The sequence below is a fragment of the Apostichopus japonicus genome, chromosome 19 (genome assembly GCF_037975245.1).
Source record: "Apostichopus japonicus isolate 1M-3 chromosome 19, ASM3797524v1, whole genome shotgun sequence".
Classification (NCBI taxonomy): Eukaryota; Metazoa; Echinodermata; class Holothuroidea; order Aspidochirotida; family Stichopodidae; genus Apostichopus; species Apostichopus japonicus.
Genome location: NC_092579.1, coordinates 4,103,360 through 4,128,335, shown reverse-complemented (window position 1 = coordinate 4,128,335; position 24,976 = coordinate 4,103,360). Strand labels below are relative to the sequence as shown.

At 36.0% G+C, this 24,976-nt stretch overlaps 1 protein-coding gene across 2 annotated transcripts in view; it reads left to right on the top strand.

Annotated features, from left to right (window-relative positions):
• LOC139959958 (regulator of G-protein signaling 11-like) overlaps positions 1–24,976 on the top strand; it is an 85,431-nt gene that overhangs the window by 9,041 nt on the left and 51,414 nt on the right. For both annotated transcript variants that reach the window (XM_071957911.1, XM_071957910.1), the window contains exons 3-6: positions 9,738–9,834; positions 10,077–10,289; positions 13,434–13,498; positions 24,011–24,087. In XM_071957911.1, coding sequence (XP_071814012.1) covers positions 9,738–9,834; positions 10,077–10,289; positions 13,434–13,498; positions 24,011–24,087 — 452 coding nt within the window. The remainder of the gene's footprint in view (positions 1–9,737; positions 9,835–10,076; positions 10,290–13,433; positions 13,499–24,010; positions 24,088–24,976) is intronic.

Sequence of the window (24,976 nt, the reverse complement as noted above, 5' to 3'; positions counted from 1 at the left end):
CGGAAATGGGAGTGCAAACTTCAAGTCCCCTGTTTTGCCTATTTGCCAGCACTACGTCAATCACATGATATTGATGCGTTCGAACAAACGGTACTTTTGGTGAGAAACTGGTGAATTTGAAAACCAGATTTCTACAAGAAGAAAATGTCGAATGGGGACAATTTTTACATGGTTAGAAAGAGAAAAATAATTTACTACAAGGACAATGTATCAAAATCTTCCACCAGACAATTCCTTTAATGGTATCTTAATTTTGTAAGATTTACTAAACCTCCAAGACTGCAAAACCAGGAAGATCCAAAAGTGATGGAGATATAGTGAATGTAACAAAGGAGATACTGTAGTTGCTAATGAGCACAGCAAACATATATTATCTGGCACCAGACAGATTTATGAACACCAATCGTTGCTATAGTAACAGAAACCAGAAACTTGATTAAAGGGGTTTCACTTACAGGCTGTGTGTAGTGAGACAAAGCAGTTTCCCTTGGGATCGATGTAACACATGTGTGTGTACAGTATATATGTTGACACTTGTCCTGTTATTTTGTGATATATAAATATTTATCAAATATATTAAATTATTTGTGCATTTTCGGTTTTTGTATGTTGCTGGGTATGAAAAGCAACAAACTCAAAAAAAAAACAGAGAAAAGAGGGGCAAAAATGGAAACCCCCTCCCCCGAAGAAATGCAGTGTTTGTAAATATTAACATGATATTTAAACTGGAGATATGTCACATGGAAAACATGTGTTTAATGAGCATTTTAAGTTGAAGTAAAAGCTACCAATGCTCTATCTACATGGTTCTAAAGATTCCACAAATTATCAGCTCGATTAGTCAATGTTCATTCCACACAATGGGTTGAAGACAACAACACAAATGAAAATAAATTTACTGGCTACAATTACTAAAATAGTACTTCATGAAATGTTACGGCTCCAATGGGATCCAATGTTTTACTCATTCATTAGAAAGATGTCTGTAAGCTTGATCAACCATAATCTTATATTGAGCAATACTCCGCTACTCCTCGGACTGGTTTAATGCCACGGTTTGCAAACTATGAGGGCCGATCACTGGACCGCAAAGATATGTGAGAATTTATACATGCATGTGTACAGTTTTTGGAGCTTGCCAACATCCGCACCCCAACTTAGATTTCATGAATTCTGAGCATTGATTCTGAGGGGCTCAGTCTGATCAGGGAGTTGTTCTGGTCTGATGGCTCGGTCCTCACGGAAGCTCCAGGATCTTGCAAGGTTTGTAGGCTGCTGGTTGAAGTATCGGGAAATAATTTTCTGTTAAAAATATCTAAGTTATAAATATTACTCCACTCCTCCCTTACCTTGATCTTTGTAGTCAATTGAAGAGGATACAGTCCAACTTGTGTTTTGATTGATAATGAAAAAACGATACATTCTTAGTATCCTTGCATAATTTGAATTTAGTTCCTACCTAACTGTTTCAGCTTGAATGTTGATAACTTGTCACATTTAATCTAGATATAAGTTTGCCAGGCACTAGGTTATACATTGTTGTACATTGACAAAAGAAAATGTTTCATAATATTGCTTTATTTTAGAGATTTTAGAGAGATGTGGCTGAAGTTAATTGCTGATCAAAAATGCTGGAAATTTTCTACAAAGATCTTTGTTGGTCAAAGCTGCATTCTCATAACATCTTGTAAAATGACACAGATACAATACATATGACACATATATGATACATATGATACATAAACATATATGATACATATATGACACATATATGAAACTTGCATCTGGCAACTGTAGGTTGGATGGTGTCATCACACTCATTCAGCTGAATATATATTTGTTTTTCTGTATAATATTTAACTCACATATCCAGAGAGGCAAATACTATTTCTACCAAGAAGTTATTTATTTTAATAGAATTCTAGCTTTAGAACAGCTAACATAAGTGAATACCGCTGTAGGCAAAAATTGCAGACTTTTCGTATAACCACATTTCAAGGATAAACTATGAAGCAGATTGTAGTCAGAGAGACTCTACGTACTGTGATCAACTAGCTTAAAGAATTGAAGGTTTAGCCAGTCGAAATTGCTTTTATTTAATCACTCATATCTTGAGGTAGTCTGAAGAAAATAATGAATTTTTTTGCAAACTGTGTGGAATACTTTCCTCTTTCATATATGTGTTGCCTTGTATATATGCCACTGAAATATATTCTAAACCTAGATAGCCGAAATTGTAGAGCAAAAATATATGAAAACATAAGAATATATAAATTTATTTTATACATTTGTTTCAAACGCTCTAGCTGCTTAAGTTTTTGTTTTCTTTCTGTTTGTCGATCTCAAAGATGGTGAAATATTAGACAGATTCTATGACCAAGTTTTCATTTGTTGAGCGTTTCTTGAGGCAATGCCGATGACCTTTAAAGGACTGACTAGATTGGTGAAAAAAATGATTAACGAGCTTCCAATATTTTCTCTCCGTATGAACCTTTCAGTTTGTCTATACCATATACCTGCGGGAAGTCATGATTCTACTTTCAATGAAATATTTATTCGAGAAAGAGTCAACAGTGTTAAAAGCTGTTGTGTAAGTACTTAATTGCTCCATCTGTTTGGGTTCTCACATTGTGAACTTTACAGTGATACTGTATAGTTTACACAGTTTGTCAAATACATTGGCACTTGCAGGGCAAATTTAAGGTATTGCCACGCAATAGTATCACACAACATGTACCAGGGAAGACTGTACCGAAAATGTCGGTATACAGCAGAAACAGCCGTGGTTTACAACGTACATCTTGTCCTGTTAACCTGATGATCTTGTGTTAGGATGGGGGGTTAACTCTGTGTAGATGTCTAATTTTCAGGTTGATTTTGGAATTGTATAGAGAGTTTGGTTACCAAATACTCGATGCTTAATTAACAGAGCAGTTGTAACATGAAAATGCAGTGCAAGAAGTTACTTAATTACTTATGTCAACTGGTAACCATAGAACTATATATTCACAATTTGCCACAGTGTTTGCAATGCAGATAATCCACAGATTGGACATATGATACCAGCTGACAACAAACCATGAATAATTTTCTTGGAGGAGTTTGTTATTCAGTGGTGAATAATAAACTACATTGTTGGCTAGTTCCAGGGGGTACACGTTTTCAGTCCGACACGTTTTCAGTCTGAAAATAAAATACACGATTTCAGTCTGAAAAAAAAAGACAGTTTTCAGTTTGACACGTTTTCAGTCCGAAAATAAAATGCACGTTTTCAGTCCGAAAAAAAAACACAAAGTTTTCAGTCCGACACGTTTTCAGTTCGAAAATAAAATACACGTTTTCAGTCCCCAAAAAACAGTTTTCAGTCGGACACGTTTTCAGTCCGAAAGTAAAATACACGTTTTCAGTCCGAAAATAAAATACACTTTTGCTGTCTGAAAACGAAATACATGTTCTCAGTCGGAGCTTCAGTATATACTGTTCATTAATATAGGCCTATATATTATTATATCTTTATCTATATATGTGTAAAGATATATATTATTATTATTGGTTACATCCCGATGTTCCTCTCTAACTTTCATCAAATTTGGGGAGGTCACATTTTCATAGGTTGGTGGGATCATAGAGAGATCGGAAAATAGTGATGTATCGCTATGTGTTTAACATTCCGATGTTCCGACCTTTCTATGTTCCGACCTTTTATGTGGAAAAGTTGGAACATAGAGAGGTCGGAACATAGGGATGTTCCGCTACGTATATATTTAACGTCCCGATGCTCCGACCTGACCTCTCTATGTTCCAAACTTCTCAATGTTCCAAAACGTGTATTTCCTTTTCGGACTGAAAACGTGTATTTCCTTTTCGAATTGAAAACGTGTATTTCATTTTCGAATTGAAAACGTGTATTTCATTTTCGGACTGAAAACGTGTATTTCATTTTCGGACTGAAAACGTGTATTTCATTTTCGGACTGAAAACGTGTATTTCATTTTCGGACTGAAAACGTGTATTTCATTTTCGGACTAAAAACGTGTATTTCATTTTCGGACTGAAAACGTGTCGGGCTGAAAACTTGTTGGACTGAAAACTTGTCGGACTGAAAACTTGTTGGACTGAAGGGGGCACCCCGTTCCAGGCTCTCCGCATACATAAAACAAACAGGTTTGTAGCCATTGCTGCTATCACTGATTGGCCTTAAAGGGGGTAAAGACTCGCGCACACACAAATGTCTCATGCCTGTAATCTGACCTAGTTTCGGAAATGTAACAGAAGTGTTAGACACCACCACCAATCCCAGAAATTACACACACAACTTGCTACCATCGGTAATTAGACACAAGCGTACGTCAATACATACTGTACAGCTTCGGTCAATACCCACAACACAGTGTACATAGCAGTGTTTGCCAAATTTAAACTTTGACCTTTCCAGCTTACTGCACTAAAAGTTCAGTGAAAATGACACCATTCTATGCAATTTTCATATCAATATTCATTATTTTTATTGAGTAAATCTGTCAATAAATTTGAGCTGAATATCGGTCCTACCGATGTAGCTCGCGAAATTGTTTCATTTCCGTTCATTGCAATGAATAAACAGGTGTTTTCAGACGTTTCTCTGTGGAATTTTAAAAAGTGGATGATACTAGTATAGGACTGTGTTAAAATCTTGATCAGGCCACATGTGTAGAATGTAGACTATTTTGTTTACATTTGTGTAATGAACATGCTGACATGGGCAGTCGCAGGGATTTTACGGTAAATCGTTTGCGCCATAAGGGCAACAGAAAATAAATTCTTTCTTTCGATTGAGACATTGAGAAGAAAGGCTGTAGCAGGTGCAAACTGACCTGCCGGCAAGCTGAATCAATATCAAACAATACAGATTATCAGAGCAACAAAAGATTTTGTCCATTTAGACATATATATATATATATATATATATGTATATATACATACATACTGTATATATGCAGCTTAGCTGCAGTCATAATGCAGCTCCCTCAGCTTACAACTATTGACAAAGTGTTAATAGTGGAGCATTCATGATTTTGAGCCTAATTTGGTTCAAAATATGTAATTTATGCACTTAAATCAGGAAACTGAGCACCATTGAACAAGTGCACTATGTAGTTAATTAACTTCATTTTGTAACTTCATTATGTAACAAACATTTAGAGCATGATATGTTTATACTAATTTATAGAGAAACATGATAGTTTGACTAAATTACTTCCGATGATAGTTTGGCTCCACGAAAGTTCCCACATGACGTTTAAGCTATCGTAGATAACTAGATAAAGGCAAGAAGGTTGCTGCACGGTCGCTGTTTTAATTTTAATTTTTTTTTCCCCAGTAGAAATACTAAGAAGAACAGTCAATCTGTAATATAAATTTTTGTAAAAGGATAATGTGAATGGGGACATAAGGGACAGTTTACTTTTTTACCAATTTAATGTTTTACCGAATAGTTGTCTGTAACTAAACTTCCTGTATAAAGACTATCAATCTGCTGTAGGCAATCATCAAGGCCTCCTTATACCCATGGGAAATTAAAGGGGCTTGTACTTGCACATGTCAGCGTTTACGATGCTACACGTAACGCACAAACAAAACGACATAACTGCCTATCACACAAAGCCACGCTCTAAAAATTGTGCATAAAATAACAATCTTTTGATAGTATTAGTTTAAATGCTAGAAATAATTTGTATTAATTAGTTCTGTCAAATAAATGGTGAATGTTCTTTAAAGGTTTTTTTTTTAAATTTTTTTTTATATTGATAGTTTAATGCGGGAGGATTCAAAATGCAAATATTAGCCAGCTCCAAGCAAGGAATGAGAACATACTTAATACCACCAAGTACTTAATTACCACAATAATTACTGTATGTGTTGTAGTTGCATTTAAGGATATAAGCCTTACAGACATTTAGGCCCAGTCACGTCTCACCGGATTGTACGAACGGACAAGAGTACGCGCGAAAAACAGTCATCCGGTTATTTCCGTTGGCAAAAGTTGTCGCGCATGCATCTGGGGGTTGCAACGTACCGGACGTTCAACGGCGAAAACGGATTACAAACGTACAAGGGACGGACAGCAACGGACGAACAACGGATGAACAACGGAGCAACAGCGAACGAACTAACAAACACCAACGGATAGTAACGAATTTACAACAGAAAATTAATGGATAAAGAACATACAAAGGAGTACCGGAAAAGTAACGGACATACCGGACTAGCAACGGAGAAGAAACGGCCTAAAACCTGGGCCTCCGGAGTGCCTTGAAATCAGGGGGTATCCTCATGAAGTTGATGAAAAATTTTGGTCTTCCATTCGCATCTCCTGCACTAGTTGGTCATAAAGACCACACTGCCGTCTTCTCTGTGAACCTAGCAAGGCCCTAGACCAGCATTTCAGCCGAGCACGTCTTTTCCTTCTCTTCTTGACTTGTTCATTGGTCTTGATGTTGGCTTCAATGATAAGCATCTGTGCTTGTAAAGCTGACACTGTGGTCTAAAGCTTGAATCTTTCTGAAGGGTCCATGATGTATGTGTTGACGGTAGAGGTTATAGGAGCAGAATGAGGCGTGGGACGCTTGGAGTGGACAAGGTGGAGGTGACGCTGCATCTCCGTTCTATGTCCGTCTGTTATACTTTCCTGGCCTGAGTTCTTCCATTTCTTCCGTGTAACGTCCGTTACCTATCTGTTCATTGTCAGTTCTATTCCTTTGCACTTCCGTTATTTCTACGTTAGCGTCCGTCGAATATACGGTATATGTACAGCACTTCTACGTTTCATCCGTTCTTTGTCCGTTAATGATCCGGTGAGCAATAGCAATAACCAGAGACGAACAGAGAAATACAGTATGCCAAACCCATACAGAACGAACAAAACGCATGAGAAACGGATAAAACGGAAGCGTAACAGATTAGTAACGAATAAATAACGGAGGCATTTTTCGGTGGATGTCCTTTCCAAGTTTTATGCATGTTCAAAATCGACACCGGACAAACCGGACCCTTCCGGTAATGAAACGTAGATGGACGGAGGAGAACTGCATACTAAACGGATACTAACGTACATCAACAGAGTGCCATTTTTTGTCTTCGTTCCCTCTCCGTTATTGCAATCCGGTGAGATGTGACTGGGCTTTAAAGGCTGTAAGCAGTACTTGCTTAATTCAATGCAAACTGCATTCAATTTTTCACACAAATTGTTACAGTAACCTGCAAACATATTAATTCTGTAGTACACATTTTTTTGTCTAAATGCTAAATGTAGGAGTATTAACCCAGTGGTTAACGCTGGTGCCTTTCTATCATAAGGTCCCTGGTTCGAGTCACTCCAAGATTAATGTATGTCGTCCAGTTACAGAGTTGTTGACAATTAACAATTCATAATCATGGACGTTAAATATGAATCTAAGAGACTGACTTTGGTCAGCTTGCGGCTTTGATAAGTCAATGAGGCTTCTTCGCGAGTTCCTGATCCACCCTGTTACCCCCCCCCCCCCCTGCCCATTCCAAAGAGAAAACAAAATATTAACAAGGACAAACTGTAACATAACCTTGTCCAAGACTAAGGACTTTAGCAACTCGAAATGTGCAACATTGATGCTTGAATGTGCTATTTAGTGACTATTTTTGACCATTTAAATATTACAATATTTTATTTTCTGTAATTACAAATAGTTTTTGCAACAATTATGCTGATTTTTCCAAAATATTCAGGTCCTTAATCTTTACCTCAAATACAAGCATTGGTTTATGTTTACATTTACAAAAGGCATTCCATTTCTACTTCTTTCAAACATCGATGTAAATTTGCATGTTTTCGATCATTTGAGTTAATCCAACTTTATATCTCTTTGGTTAATGTATGTCGTCCAGTTACAGAGTTGTTGACAATTAACAATTCATAATCATAGATGTTCAATATGAATGTAAGAGACTGACTTTGGTCAGCTTGCGGCTTTGATAAGTCAATGAGGCTTCTTCGCAAGTTCCTGATCCACCCTGTTACCCCCCCCCCCCCTGCCCATTCCAAAGAGAAAACAAAATATTAACAAGGACAAACTGTAACATAACCTTGTCCAAGACTAAGGACTTTAGCAACTCTGAATGTGCAACATTGATGCTTGAATGTGCTATTTAGTGACTATTTTTGACCATTTAAATATTACAATATTTTATTTTCTGTAATTACAAATAGTTTTTGCAACAATTATGCTGATTTTTCCAAAATATTCAGGTCCTTATACTTTACCTCAAATACAAGCATTGGTTTATGTTTACATTTACAAAAGGCATCCCATTTCTACTTCTTTCAAACATCGATGTAAATTTGCATGTTTTCGATCATTTGAGTTAATCCAACTTTATATCTCTTTGGTTGTCAAATTTGAAGGCAAGCTGTACTGTGATTGTTGACTGAAAGTGTATCAACAATAAACTTACAAAACAGACCTATTTGAGACAACAAACCCAAATTGTGTAGGCAACAGTAAAGAGTGATAAAAACTGGATCTCCATTTGTTTTGATTGTTGTCCTTAGCAACGAGACTTTCTTTTCTGAATTTCCTGGAGGAACAATGCCAGGTTAATATCTGCCATATAAGCATTGATTTTCTAGTTTATAAATGTCGGAAAATATCCTGTCTATTGTACACTTAAGAAAATCACCATTTCGTTCGTCGGTGTATTGTTTGGGAGGTACAGTCATCTTTGAATATATGGCATGTAATGATGTGTCTTTCTCATTATTAGCAAGTGTAGATACATGTTCTCATGTGTGTGTGGTACCGGTAATTTATGTTACACTGCATGCATGGTAGAAATAAACTGACTGTACTTCCAGCAAATCAAATCTTGAGATTTAGTTGAATAACAAAATCAATGAAAATTTTATGTGGAAATGCAAATTGCAAAGATTTAATTCATTCCTTTTTTTTACAAGTGTGATTAATGAAATCATCCGTATGTATAAATAAGTTGACTGTAAAACACTGGCTACTGAATATAACTTGTGATTGTACTTCCAAGTTATAAAACATTGAGGTAAATGAAAAAAGTAATAAAAAACTCTGTGAAAAATTTCCCGAAAATGAAATGAGGCCGGTATTGAAGAACTTAGCATGCAGAGACTCTGGATGTGTGTGACTTGATTAATTCACTTTGGCAGTGTTGAACGAATCTAACCTTCATAGCAATTACTGACTTTGCAATTCGCCACTGTGTTGCACTACACCCCCCCCTCCCCTCTCGGGACAATGTCCTCTTCCTGCGGAGAACACCGAACACAGGAAACTGTCCATGACTGAGGGCTGGGTCAAAATGTGCCCATGTGTGTGGGTGGATGTGTGTGTCATTGTGTCAGACAGTCAGGGTGTTTGTCCAAGTTTGTGTCAAAACACCTAAACTGCTGGACTGATTTTGTTCAAACTTGTTGGGAAGGTACCCCAGGGTGAACCAAAGGTAACAGTTGGACAAAATTTTATAAAATTTTGTGTTTATGTTACGTTTGTGTAAAATTACCTTACCGATATGACTGCCAGTGTGTATAGTACATATTAGGAACGACTGGTTATTTTTTTCGCTTGTAATTTTAACATTTAATAACATCATCATTCTACTTATGACCTTAATTTTTCGATCAGGTGTGTGGAACAATACTTTTCAGACTTAACAGATTGATATTAATTTTTTTTATATCTCTTTTACTCTCTTAGATGGAACAAATGATCCGAGAAATGCAACATCCTAATGACGGTATTCCCACCAAGAGCCAGAAAGTCTTCCTATCCTACGTTCCATGTGCATTTACCGGTAAGACCTTGCGTCGTCACGACACAACATTATGATTTATGGACGGTTTTGACGCACGCAGTATTTAACTTACTCTCTCTTTACCGTACTACATAAGCCATTATTTTCTGTTACATCTCATGGCGATCAATAAGAGTCTCAAGCTGAAATAACGAACCTTCACTGATCTTTTAACACAGAGAACAGTTTTTTCTCTTCTCAGTCCGCCCCCATTTTTCATCCCCTTTCCTATTGTCTTGCAGGAAGTGATCTCGTGGAGTGGATCACGATCCAGCAAAAGACTGAAGATAACACCGAGGCTATGCACATCGCTACCATGGTGTATCGCCTCGGCTACATATATCCCGTCGATACCACCAAAGTTACTTCCATTAAAGACGACAATTGTCTTTATCGCTTTCAGAGCCCATATTTCTGGCCGTCTTACGAGCGTTCCCATGACAACACAGATTACGGTAGGTATTTTGACGATCAGCGATAATCATCTCGAACTCTCGCCCCAAAGTAACTATCAGTCTGCGCATCAACCGATTTTAACCCATTAGGGAAGTTTGATGGCAAGTAATGGACTAATGTTTTTGTGAGAGAAGTTGGGGGGGAGGGGGGGTGGGTGGGGGGGGGAAGAAAGCAAAAACACGAGAGAGAGAGAAAAAGAGAGAAATAACAATATGTAACTGTTACTTAGTAAATGCTTGCAGGAAATAAGACTATGATATATGCCATCTAAATTGTGTAGATGCCGTATATAGTAGATCTAAGTGCACAAATTATTATTCTCTAGATGATCAATGCATCTTGCTATTCTCTCGGTGAATAATTTATTAATCGTGGAGAAAGAGGAGATGGTTTTGTATTTAAAGGGAACCTATCTGAGGGAAGCATATATTTACAGAGAGATCGATTGCAGCTTTTCTAGGAAGCTTGGGATAACAGTAGAGAGATTGCAAGAATCAGAATAAACTGACAAGGTCTGTATCAATGCAAACAACCTGTTTGTAAAAGATTCAGGAGGAAAGTGGAGAACGTTAATTACAGATGGTTGAGTTGCTGAAAATATTTCTAGAAAAATATGGCAAATTGACCAGAATAGTCTCAATTCATTGAAATATTTGTCAGCTGAACTTCCTTCTTCAGATTGTTTGTAAAGGGTCCTAGATGGGGAATTTGAGTGTTTGTAGTGGGTCCTTGATTGGGACTAAGATTGTTGGTAAAGGGTCCTTGATGGGGACTTAGAGTGTTTGTAAAGGTTTTATGGGAACTTGAAGAGTGTTTGTAAAGGGTCCTTGATTGGGACTTGATCCTCTTTTCCACTAAACTCTTCTAAACATGAAAATGTCATCTGCTATTTGGGTCCATGAAATAACATGAAGATTGATGAAGTCAAGGCCCTCATCACCAAGGGAGGAGGAAGGGGGGTAATCATATTCACAGCAGGGTCCCTGTGAACATATATAGGCATAATAAAACATTACATTAAATTGAAAAGAAACACTTTTGTTTTAATTGTATTAAAATGATTAATTGCCAATGATCGGGATGTAATAAATTGATGTTTGACTGCATCTCTCAGAGAGGTACAGTATATCCACATAAAATGCGTCAATATCACATGATGGTTTTTGGCTCAACGTGACGCAACGTTAAAACAACCCAACTGCAAAACACAGCTTTCTAGCTCCATCAAACGTGGTTCTTAGAAATCTATGGCTGCATTATAAGATATTTTCGTCCTTTTCTTTTGGCTTCCAACAGTTCTACATTCTTACAAAGACTTTTGCTTTAACTCAATTATATCAGTTTGTTTTCGTGTATGAAGTCATCATTGTCCATCTACCAGTCTCATAACGAACCTGGCTTGACGTGCTTTATGCCCTTATTTGCTTCATTTTTGTTAATTACTCACGTTCGCGAGAGCGAAATCATCAGTGTTCTTTCAAAATCGTGACTGGTGGAAAAAAAAATACGAAGATGTTCCCTATATGTAATCTCCCTCACAATGGTTACATTTCATCAAATCTAGCTCTTTATATTTCTCCCTTGTCAACTTTGATAGTGTATTTGTTTCTTCATTTTAGTTTGTCTTTCTTTTCGTTCATTGTTTTTAAGTTTCTTTCATCTGTCTTCCCTTCTTCTTCTTCTTCTTCTTCTTCTTTTTTCTTTTCCTTCATCTTCTCCAGAATTCTGCTTCATTTGTTAAATTGAAAGTGCTTAAAGGCAGGCAGATAGGCAAAAGAGATTTCTTTTTTATTCATTTAATTTCGACTGAATTTCTTTGCTAAATCTGGTTGAAATCGCAAATTGGATAAAATACCTTGAGATTATCTAGGTAGGGTTACTCACATTTCTTGGAGCAAGTTGAAGACATGACTTTTAGGAAGTCCTTTGTTTGTAAGCTAGCTTGTATTTCATGCAGTGATTACCATTGAATAGTTCCTTTCTCTCATTTTCTTATTTTTTATATTTTTTAGTATTTTTATGGCAGCAGTATTTTTCTTGTTTTTGAGCTTATTGGAACTATTGCCTAATTCCAAATGGATCAACTGACTATGAAATTAAAGCAAAACTTTTTATCGATGGATTTTACTGGAATTAAAGTCACGTGTTAGGCGCTAGAAGAATATGTGTATTTATAAAAATCACACAGAGACAGTAAAACCTTTTGGGAAATATGTTTCATCAAATTGTTTGGATAATGAATGTTTAACAATTACAGCCGTAATTATGCATTCCATTTATGAAGATGCATAACTATGATGGCTTTAATCATCTTTTTTTCAGTTTTGGAAGTTTTCCTAGCTACACCTATTTTCTGACAGTTTTGGCAGGTAAACTAGGTACACCTAATCAGATCTATATGGGAAGAATGAACTTGTAAAAGAACTACTGTTAACACAATAACCCACTTCCATTTCCAAAGACCCTTCTGTCTCCTCCCCCTCTTTGAGGATTTACAAAGTCTTATACGTTGAGCCTGGGTTATCCAAAAGGGTCAAGAAGACTTGGTATGCAGCTTTTAAAGGGTGTGAAGACTCGCGCACAAAGAAACGTCTCATGCCTGTAATCTGACCTAGTTTTGAATGAGGTGTAACAGAAGTGTTAGACACCACCATAGATCCCAGAAAACACACACACTGCTTGCTACCGTCGGTAATTAGACACTAGTGTACAGTCAGTACATACAGCTACGGTCAATACCCACTACACAGTGTACATAGCAGCGATGGACATCTCAGGTCTACAAGGTATCACGTTTCATTACTGTCTGCATTTGTAGCGACAAGAACAAATCTTCTCTTGCAAGCAACAGAAAGTTAACTTTTTCAGAGCACGGCTTGCGGTTTGGGGCAAGTCTTCAATGCATTTAAATCACTTACTACTTTAGTATTCTTACTTTGTAAAGTATTCCTACTTTTAAGGTTTATCCTGTGTGTTTCCCATAAAACACTGAAAAATACGAGGGCAGTCATATTACAGTAACATGAACTGTGACAAATCTTTGCCATTTATATCTCCGTCGATAAGTTCAAATATCAGATTATTTGCTACATCAGATAACTTCCATCTCCCGAATTTAATTCTCCTTTTCATTCTCTCGGCAGCCATCTACCTTGCAAAACGGTCCATGCGCAGTAAGCAGGTCACCCTTCTTGAAGATTACGAACAAGTGAGTCTCTGATCTATCTTCATCTACGGATTTAATTTCTTTATGATAAAAATCGATATAATTTTATGATAAGATATTGATCAAATATAACAGAAGGCTCATCTGCATTACCCACATGTTTGGGGTGGGGTCTTGTGGGAGGGGGGTGGGGTTGAAGGCTATCAGAAGTACCCTAGCCCAAATGGTTCTTCCACCAACTTGTTTGGAGTCAACACCAGTGGTTGTCTCCTCTTGAAGTGGTATGGTTTTCTCATCACCATTGGTACCAATTATTATCAGTGCATTAGATAAATCCTGTTCTCAATCCTGTTAATAGTTAAAAATTAATTTGATTGAAAAACTATATATTTTCAAAATGTGTTTATTGTGGCTGTTTACTTTTGGTATGCGATTTTACCAAAATTATATTCCGTTTGATCAAATTATTCATGCTACTGTAGCTTTAAATTTATGTTTAGAACAAAAAACACAAATGTTTGCAACCGTAATCAACTCTCAACGTACTACTCTAAAGAGAACAGGCCCGTTGCCAAGGTGGGGGGCGGGCAAAGGGGCGACCACCCCCCCTTGAGCACATTTTTTTTGTATGGTTTTATGATATCGCTAGTAATTTCAAAATAGAAAATGCTTAGATGCATCTTACAAGGTCTGGGAAGTGCCATTTCCAGTGATCTGGGAGGCATTTTCGGCCAAACTGTTCTTGATCGCTTCGCGCCAACTTATGGTGGCGCTTCACTTAGATAGTTTCCAAGGCCGAATCTACAGCTCTGATAGTGTGCCTACAGGTTTGCCCCTCTCTTGGCAAATTTCTTGCTACGCGCCTGAAAGAGAATGACTCCAGAGGCAGTCACTTTAAAAATGAAGACTGAAATACTTCAAACTGATTGTTGAATATCCTCTCTCTCACTTCCGGGGCACGAGGGAATCTTAAATATTTTCTAGATTGAAGCAGTTTGTTTATTTCAAGAAATAGACTCATGCAAGAGTATGGGACAAAAACAAACAATAAAATATTTAATAAAAGGAACATTAATGGAGAACAAAGAACAAGAAAAAAGTTTACTCTCTCCTTCCTTCTCCCCACCCCATCCCCACCCCTCCCCTGATTTGACACCACACTTGTACCATGTGCCAACATGGCTTCAATGAACCTGTTTAATTTGGTTTTCGTCCCACTCGGCCTGTACTTTAGTTAATATTCGAAGACAGAATTACCATCACAGAACTGCGATCTTTCATACCCAGACGATAAGCAGTCGTTGATTAAAATGGACTTCTAGTTCAAGCGCTTGTGATTCAAAATTAGGTCTGGTACTTTCAGAATGGCACGACGTGCAAATAAGAGTGCACAAAATCTAATAAAACAGAAATATTCGGAAATATCCAATATCCCACTTTAACAGCGTTACGCTTTCTCAAACGGAAAAAAAAGGAAAATTGAATCAGAGTTAATTTCATTCCGTGTGTGTACCACAGTTATACCTTTCTCCTGCATGTTAATCAATTTGGGCAAATAGGCGGCAGGCTGAACAAACAAAAGCCCTCAGATCTGGCCTAGATATTTCAAAATTTGATATCGCACTTTGTGCCACGGGTCCACCAGGTGGCAAAAACAAAATGTGATATAAAACAAATTTAATGTACTATATAGCTCTATATTCATATAATATAGGAAAATTACTGAAAGTGAAAGAAATACTATTTCATGAATATTGCTGGCATTGAAGATCTAGTTAATAAAGGCTAAAACCTTGCTTCAAAGTTGGTGTGAAATTATTTTGATAGGAATATTAAGTATCATAGTTTGCATTCGTGCGGTGATGACATTTGTATTTCAGTGGACGATGATAGCTTTCATACATAGTTGACTAAGAAGGTTGGCAGATGTACAGTCCATGAGCCTATATAAGCATAGCTTTCTTTATGTTTAGTAATAATAAGTACATCACAGCATGAGTACTACCAGTATACTAGTAGAATTCCCTGGGATGAATACAAACACAAGTACACAGTCCTAAGCAAGAGTACGGAATTGTTCAAAATTTAGTTCTTGTTCCTACTACAAGTACGAATTAGCCACAGGGCCAATGTTGTAATTAGTAATTATGCCAGAATATGAGTACGGACCGTCTCAGGATAGCAAAGGGTCCTTACCGTAATGCACTATTTAAGAGTCATCAATTGTATATTATGTCAGCGTTTTGGTCCATCGCGCTGTATTATGTGTTTCAGAAAACAGACTTAGTAATAATAGTTTCAAGTATTGAAAAACCTCAATTACTATCCTTTTAGCACAATACAATCGTTTTAATGAATAGGTAGTTTTCTCTCGACATCGTCCCCTGACATCATTATTATTATCATTATTGTCTGTCATCGTCATCAAGGGAATTAAGAAATAATTCATGAAAAATTTCAGTGTCATTAGAGACCTTGAAGGAGAAAAGGGTGGTGCATTTATCAGTGTGCTTCATACATATTGTTGTACATGTACATATTACAATTTAAGTGATTTTCGTAAGACAAGTCGGCTCGACCTTGTGTTTTCGGAAAGCGTTTGTGTAGTACTATTAACTGCAGCGCAGCGACCTTAAAAGGAAAAAGACATGGAGGGAATAAAACGGAGAAGAATGCAAATGTGCTATGGGAAAATGTAGTTGTGATGGTAAAATAACTTGACAAAGATAATGAACAATCCACTGTTTGCATGACTGCAGGGTAAAGCATTCATTCTGTTAGTGTTAAACACATGATATCATCATCTCCATTGTGACAGTTTTGAAGGTTGACAATAAAAGAAGATATATACTGAACATGTAATGCTTATGTATGTATATATATAGATATCTATAAACTTACATCTGTATAGGTAGAACTAGATGTATCCTAGAGAAAGAAATTGAATATGAACCTTGGAAGCCAAAAGTTGACTATCAGATGTTGTTTATAGATACACACTCGATATATGGTTATTATAGCTTGCAGGATCACAGGGTGACACCCTAGCTTCCTTTATAGAATCCTGGTTGTGCCCATATTTTAAAAAAATTGACACACTCTCAAAGTATATATTCATGAAAATTTGAGAAAAACAAATTCTAATAGCAACAGTGCATTGTGGTTGAGCAATTTCATAATTAACTATTTTTTGGGTGGTACAGTGGTTGGAACTTACTGGGCATTCATACCTTCCATAGCTATTCACGAACATGTGCTTTTAGGTAATTAAAATAAGTTCAAATGACGATGTACTTTTTTTGTTCCATTATTCATGAGCATTTTCAATAAATGAATTCAAATTAGGCTGGCGACTATCTGCAGTAGTTGCACATACTGAGCAGTTATATACTTGTTTCTTGTTGGTGTTCTATCTCGGGACATAAAATGCTTAATTCACAGCTACCGTATTCGGCATAAAACATGTTAGATGAAACAAAGTTTCACTGTTTCTTACATTTTCTAATTATTTAATGTCTTTCATTTATCTTGAGATATAAAAGTGAGTTTTCAGTTCATGGCTCATTTATGAACATCATAGATAGTACGAAAGATGGGGGTAATGGAGCCTTCAATGTGTGTAAATTTTGGTTCCAATCATTGGTATACGTTGAATATGTAGTGATATATTTGTGACCCTCGTTGTTAATCAAATGAACCTATTTTGTTGATCATTTTTTGGGCAAACCTTTTATCCTCGGTGTTGAGAGTTTGATAGACTGATTATGTGTTCAGGTAGATCCCCTATCTTACCATATGAGAGTCATGTGATGCACTGTTATAAGGTCAGACAATTTTGGAACGACCTAAATACATAATGGTACAACCTAAAAGCAGCATAAAGTCAGCACATTAACTAAATGCATACTTTATCCAATAAGAGTTGGTATAGTCCTTTAAATCCATATAACCAGACACACAATTCTCCACCATCATTAAATTTTCACTGAGTTCCAAAATTTATTTTTCTTTTCTTAAAATAGAATTTATATTATATTGTATTGTATTGGAATGGATTGGATTTGATTAGATTAGATTCGAATTAATATTATAATTACTTGATGAGAAAAACAACCGCGTCTTGTTGTCTTGCAAATTACTTAGTGACATCTCCCAGTGAAAATCTAATGTAAACCGTTCTCTAATCATATACAGTTTATACGGTATTATCTCATATTGCCATAAAATATGCTAGAAATATGCTAGAACATTCCATAAGTGGTTACCAATTTCCAGAGATGAACTCTGCCAGACACTGACCTCTGCAGAATAACTTGCCTCTTTGAGACACTGAATCACCAATTTTCATTTAAACAGAATCCCATCATCCAGAAGTCTTAGAACCACTTGGAAAATCATTTTTGGAAATCAATCAGTATAAATTGTTAATCCAAAATTTAAACACATTAGCTTTTAGTAACCTGATGACAAATGAGAGCGTTGTGGTCAAGTGGTTAAGGCAGTGGACTTGTGATCTAGGGATTGCAGGTTCGAGGCTTGACCAGATCATTGCGTCTTGTTCTTGGGCAAGGCACTTTATCTCCATTGCCTCTCTTCACCCAGGTGTTTAAATGGGTACCTGTGAGATAAACTGTCAACTGGGCGCTGTTTAGCTGCTGCCATGTGGAGGGATTGTCTCTATATGTTCGACAGGTTATCGTTGACCAGTGTAATATTGTGATGCGCCTTGAGCGCCGAAGTTATGGGTGGATATGTCTGCGCTTTATAAATCTACAATATTATTATTAATAACTGCCTTTTTGAGTATTTGTAAGTTAGAGACATCTTATGGAAATGTTGCAGGTCTTGAGTAAATGTCTCAGGTTGTATACACACTTATAGGTCATCTCTATTCCCCTCAAATATGCTGCTAGACAGTGAAAGCCCTATACTGCAGTTACTATGATGATCAAACATGAAGTCTTCTTCAGAGCATCTTGCCTCATTAATTGAGACAACCAATCAAAATAATTCATTTAAAGGAAAAGAGACCTCATCATCAAGAAGCAGTAAACCTCTCAGAAAATTGTCCGAACACCCGCAGCATCACTTTTTAAAGATCTAAATTTTGCTCAAAATTAGCCTTACCATCTCCTTGAGTACTAATTGCATATTAAATATGTCTTATGAAAGTGTTGTACAGTAGGTGTAATTTAAACTTTCAGTGTTTGTATATGCATTAGAGGTCATCTCTATTACCCACAAATATGCCAAGAAAGTCCCAAACTGGTCACGTATGATCAAAACCTGAACACTTATTACCTTCAGAGCATCTCACCTCTTTGACCGAGAAATTTTAATAAAAAACCCTCCTCATCTGGAAGATGTACAATCTCTAGAAAAAGAGGTTTTTCAAATCATCTCAGAAATTTTTTTAATTTTGGGTATGGCACTGATGACCTTTTAACCTATCAAGCAGTCGAAGCAAGCTGTCTTCACTTGGTAGAGAAGTCATCGATAATGCCGCAAAGGATCAAATAATATACAGACATTAGAACTGTTCAAATCATTAGTGGTGATGGTAGATTGCTAACCTGACCAGCTTCATTGATGGTACTGTTGCTAGGATACGAGACAAGCTTTTAGTGTATATTTGTATAGAAAGCAAGATATTTTAATAGTAAGTCTATTGTAGTACTGATGACTACCCTACTATCAAATCACTTTTGGTTTGTCTTTAAAAATTGATATTATTAGATGGAACTTTGAAAAGATGATGATTCTGATGGATCAAGATCAAGTATCTTTCTCAATTAACTGATTAATAATGAATGGTAGTTTGTATAGAAGAAGCAATTGGAATAAGAGTGTGTTGCAGCACTGGAGAGATTTGATTGTGAGATTGCCTTCTAATGCTGTATAATATCCATTATTATTTATATACAGCTCTGTCTTTAAGCTAAACATGAGATATATTCTTCCCAAATTTGAAATGAAAAAACTCATTTGTAAAAAAGAAATAATTATGATAATAATATAATAATAATAATAATAATAATAATAATCAGCAGTTATTTTTACAACCCATAAGCGACCACATATGTGGGAGAAACCCGCAAGGGCTTATGGATTACAACTTACACGTAGGGTGGCTAATTTAAACTCAAATTTGGCACATTTTCAATTTAGAAAGTCATTTCAGATGGGAAAACCATAGATTGCTCTTGGATGAAAAACCCACCTTACTTTGACCCAGCCGGATTTCGAACCCGGAACCTCCCGATTGCCAAGCCTCATTGCTTCAAGTGCCACCGCCTTTATCCACTCGGCCACCGCACCGGTTCTTTGATATTAACTGAAATTTTCAAACTCATTAATTGGGGAATTAAGGTAAAATTTTAGTCTTGATAATGTTACAGAAGAGAAAAGTGTTAGACTTATTAGTGCAGTCACTTTAATTCATGAGCCTCAGATGTTTAAAGAGACACCTCTTACAGTATATATATTAAAAGTGACAGAGAATTAGAATGTGGGCTGTTTGTGGTGTTTTTTATTGATCAACAACAAATGAAAATTAAGTTTGTGTCCCAAATCACTCTTTAAGAAGAATAGAAGTCGTTTTTTATTCAACATTTGCCACCAAAATTTGAGCCATTACTCTTGACTGTAAATTTTTGCTAAAATTGATAATAATTGCAAAAAGTACTCCCCAGAAAGGTTTGACCTGCCAAATTATTGCTAAAGATCGGAGACATTTTGAAATCAGTCAAGAAAGTATCTATTAATGATTTGATTGTGACAGTAAAGTCCTTTATGACAATTTCCAATTGTGATTGAAAGGTTTTAGCATGAATTAATGTCACATTGTTTCCATTGTTTACAATCACCTTGAAAATATAGTAAGAAAGTCAATGGGGGAGTAAATGATCTCTAAGTTGCACCATGGGATCACACATTTGTTATCAAACCGGCAGCCTCCTAGTGCAACTTTTAAACCTAGATATCTCTCTCAAAAGAGAGCTGATTTGCCCCAGCATTTTGGATCATTTTTTCACTGTTTAAAAGAATCTCTATCAATGAAGATTATGATTATATTCATTTTGGTTTGATTCTCTTTCAAATATGATGCTGGCCCTCAAATGATTTACTCGATCCTGTCTTTTATACGAGAGAAGTGAACCATACTTGTCACATCACTAAAGAGCATATACCAGTTTTTCCATTTGCATGATTTCAAAGTTGTGTCCATGTATGGATACCTAGAAGGAATCCATAAATGACTGTTCTCTGGAAATTGCCCAAATTTGTATCGTTTAACCTAGTTTTGTAAAAACTAGCCTTTTCACCTCTTATTTTATTCAAGTTTTATACGTCTTGGCTTAATTCGCACAAACCTTATCGCATGTTAAGAGTATATATACTCTATATAATTGGGCGAGTAGGAAATTTGCCTTAAGCAATATCACCATTAACGAAATCTAACTTAATTACCCGAGGTTTATTATTAGTTGGAAGTCACTGAGTTGAGTTTCTTTCACACTGTGGTACATAGTTGATCAATCTTAAGAGTGTCACTTTTCACGTAGTGATATATGCTACAGATCCATTTAGACAACTATTACGAGATCACACAATAAATTACTTCTGTGTGAAAATCACTCAAATCGATCATGGGGCCAAAGAGCTTTTGCTGCTGCTGCCCCTTCTCTGTGGAACAGCCTTCCAGAACATGTAAAACACAGTCCATCTCTTGCTTCTTTTAAATGCTCTCTCAAGACTCATTTAATGAAAACTGTTTAAATTAATTGTTCACTACATGTTGCCCATTTTGGCTTGCATTTTTGTCTTGTACTACGTTTACTGTTTTTTGTTTTGCCGACGCACTGTGTCACTGCGCATGAGCGTCTTTTTTGACGGATATACCAGCGCATTATAAATGTCCATTATTACTATTATTATTAATTATGTTACATTTCAATTGTTGAAAAGAACTGGATGACTACCACAACCATTACATTAGCAAGAGACTTTAAAAAAATACAGCTATTAGGCCAGGTTGTATTTCTGTTCTTTATTTCTGTGCCTTTTTGAGAATTAAATCACCTTTAAATATCCAAGGCCCATCAATCAAAGTGACTGAGCTATCTAACAGCCTGCATGTAGTATCCAGACTATATGATCAGTTTCTCATGTGGAAAGCAGTCAAGTTATATAACATGTTAACAATGCATTAAATATTCGTAAAGTACAAACATCTCTAATTATCAGCCACTGAGGGCTCCTCTGGAAAGCGGTGCTCCTGCACTGAGCAGGACTACCCTCATTAAAAGGAGTGAAGACCCAGGCACAAAGGAACGTCTGATACCGGTAATCTGACCTAGTTTAGAATGAGGTGTAACATTCTTTTTTCTATGGAGAAGGAGGTCGGAAAAAATTACTAACCACCTCCTAAATCCCGTGCCTCATTAATATACTGTATCTTGGAAGAAACCAAGACTGAAATATCATAACGACAAGATAAACTCAACTTGCTTAAATTAAAAAAAGCAAAGAAACCAATTGGATACTTAAGAAATAATTATTTTAAAAGACTGATTTCTTTTGCACATACTATATATGGGAACAAAAATGAAACAACAATAAAATTAAACAGCATGGCAAATGGTTAGGAGCCATGAATACAGCAACTATATACATGAGTTTTGAACCGCTACTGAAAGCTCGTTCTGAAAGATGAACTATTCCTCAGAGAACTGTGAATAAAAATGATTTTTTTTCTTCAATATGAATCTCGACAACCTTGTCTATTGATCCCCATAGAAACAGCTGGTATTCAATACGGCGGAAATGGGCCTGGATATTTTCTTTCAGTGTCTGCAGCGTGCATTGATCTTGATATTTTATGTTATATACTGATATGTATTAGTTTATATATCTGATGGTGCCTAATGTTAGTGTGAGTTCTTCTGCATGGGAGGGATTGAGTGTCACTAGCTGTCTTGACCGCTGGATTCCTCATTTGTCAGTACGAAAAAAAAAGTCACTTGCATTTTTCTGCCGGTAGACTCATAAGAAACTATGTGTACAACATTAATAACAAACTGTATACAGTGATCTAGCTTGTACAGAGATCGGCTGCTTCAACTATGCACTGCATGCAATGTGAATGTGTGTAAAAGCTGCAATCCATCTAGCTTTGCTGATGGAAGATGTGGTAGCATGTAAATTAAACTGCATCCATTATTGGTTGACTACATTATATCATCAGCAAGTCTTTATTGCCCCCATTGTTTAATTGAAGTTACATATTTTAAAGAGATTTTAGGCAATATCTGTTTCCAGCATGTACCTGACTGTGAATAACATGGGTTTTTAATGAGGATCAATGGAGAAGGGTCTTTTTAAGCCCTTGTCAGTCATTAAGAGACAGTAAGATTAAATTTTTTCAGTATCGTTTTATTCATAGGATTCTGGGGTCAAATCGTTTGCTTCATCAATTGAATATTAAAAATAATTCAATGTGCACCTTTTGGGAGGAGAATGAAGAAACTATTGATCATTTAGTTTGGGATTGTAATATGAGCAAGTCATTTATTTTAGATGTTGTGCTTGGCCAACAATTTATTTTTTCAAAGCAGGACATTTTTTTCGGGTACAAATTGTGCCTAAAGCACCCCTTACAACTTTCTGATTTTCCACCTAAAATATTATATTTTCAAGAAGAAAGTTGAAGAAGAATTCCCTAATTTAAACAAATTTTTATTTCGATTTAAATTTATGCTTCAAGTAGAAGAATATTTACAAATGTCTAAATTTCATGCGCCAATTTCCTATAATAATTTCCTTTATAATTTATGCAACAAAAGAATGTTGAAATTATAATTTATGCAATGTAAGAATGTTGAAATTATAATTTATGCAATGTAAGAATGTTGAAATAAAATTTGGAAAAAAAAATAAAAAAGTAAAAATAAAAATACGATAAGGTTCGTAAGTCTAAGATAGAGATTACAGGCTTTCATAGTTTGAACATTATATATGTATTTTTTTCTTCGTAGTTATTCAAACATAGCGTCAGTAGAAATATTTTAAATACATATCCAAGATATAATGAAAAAAAAATAAAACATGGGTTTTTATAAATTGTAACGACTTGCCTGAAATTATAACCAAAATTTTTCGCCCGCTTCGCGCCCGTTCAACATGTTAATGTGCATTTAGGCATGCATCGGTTATTACATGGCATGCCAATTACATACAATCATATGCCTTGATATTACCCTTCCATATTGGATATAATTTTGGGGGAAGTCATAACAATAATAATGATAGTAATAATTTAAGTTTATCATTAAAGAACACATTGCAATTTATTTTCTTTCAGAAGGTGCACAAAAAATTTGCAGCATATTTGTCACAATTTTCACCAAAATATTTGGTGAAATGCCTATGAATTAGTCTGAAAATTGTTCAAACATGTGTGCAATTCTTTGTCTCTTTGTGCTAGCTCCCCCCCCCCCCCCTCCCCTTTTTGTTTTTCTAAACTGATTGCATTCTTCTATTATTCTTTTACAGACTGCTTACAACAACCTCCAGAGGCTTCTCTCGCACAAATGGGAGTTTATTTTATTCCAGGCACAAGAGCAAAATAGGTAATTACATGTGATTACATTTTCATGAAAAAGATCTTTTTTATACTGATTTTCCTGTCCTGACCAAAGTTTTAAGTCTTCTTTTGTTTCCAAATAAATACCTGTCTCCACACAACGATGGCACCCTCGCTCTACTACCACCCCTCTATTCGGTACCTATCAGCACTAATTCATGATATATGTGAGCTGCATTATTTTATCAGTAGGATCCCAGGACGGTTGACTGAAGTACGATCTTACAAACAATCGTTATGAATTCCTTTCACTAAAAAGTTATGTTGTGTTCATGTGCGGCACAGAATGTACATGGATATCTATGCTTAACTGTTACTTTTTTTAATACAGTCTCAAGAGTTTTTATGCTACAAACTGATATGTAGGGAAGACTATATGCGAACTACATGACATCCTTCTGCAAAAGACTTAATTATGTATTCTCAAGCTCACACCTGCAAGATTATGTAAAAGCTGTTAATCATATCTTCAGCAAAGATCTGACAAAGGTAATATAATTTATAATAATGATGAAGAAGAAAAAAATTTAAAAAGAATTCTCACAATTTAATAAGGATATTAACTGTGCAGTGAACTTTGAAACAAATCTTGTCAGAAAGTGTGTCACAGCCATTTCCCTTAAATCTTTTCCAAAAGCCTTAAACTAAATTAAATGCAAGACTGCAAAAAAAAAGAAGGGAGGAATGGCCTCTGATATTATGAGCTTTTATCATTCTTAGAAATGTCATTGTGTCTGGTTTTATCCAAGGATTGCAATATATTCGTGCATTTTATCCTCTCAAGACACCTTGGTGGGTACCCAAGGCAATTTTCATTTCGGTATTGAATTGAGGTCTATTTTGATTCTCAGGATAGAGAGAGAGAAAGGAAAAGA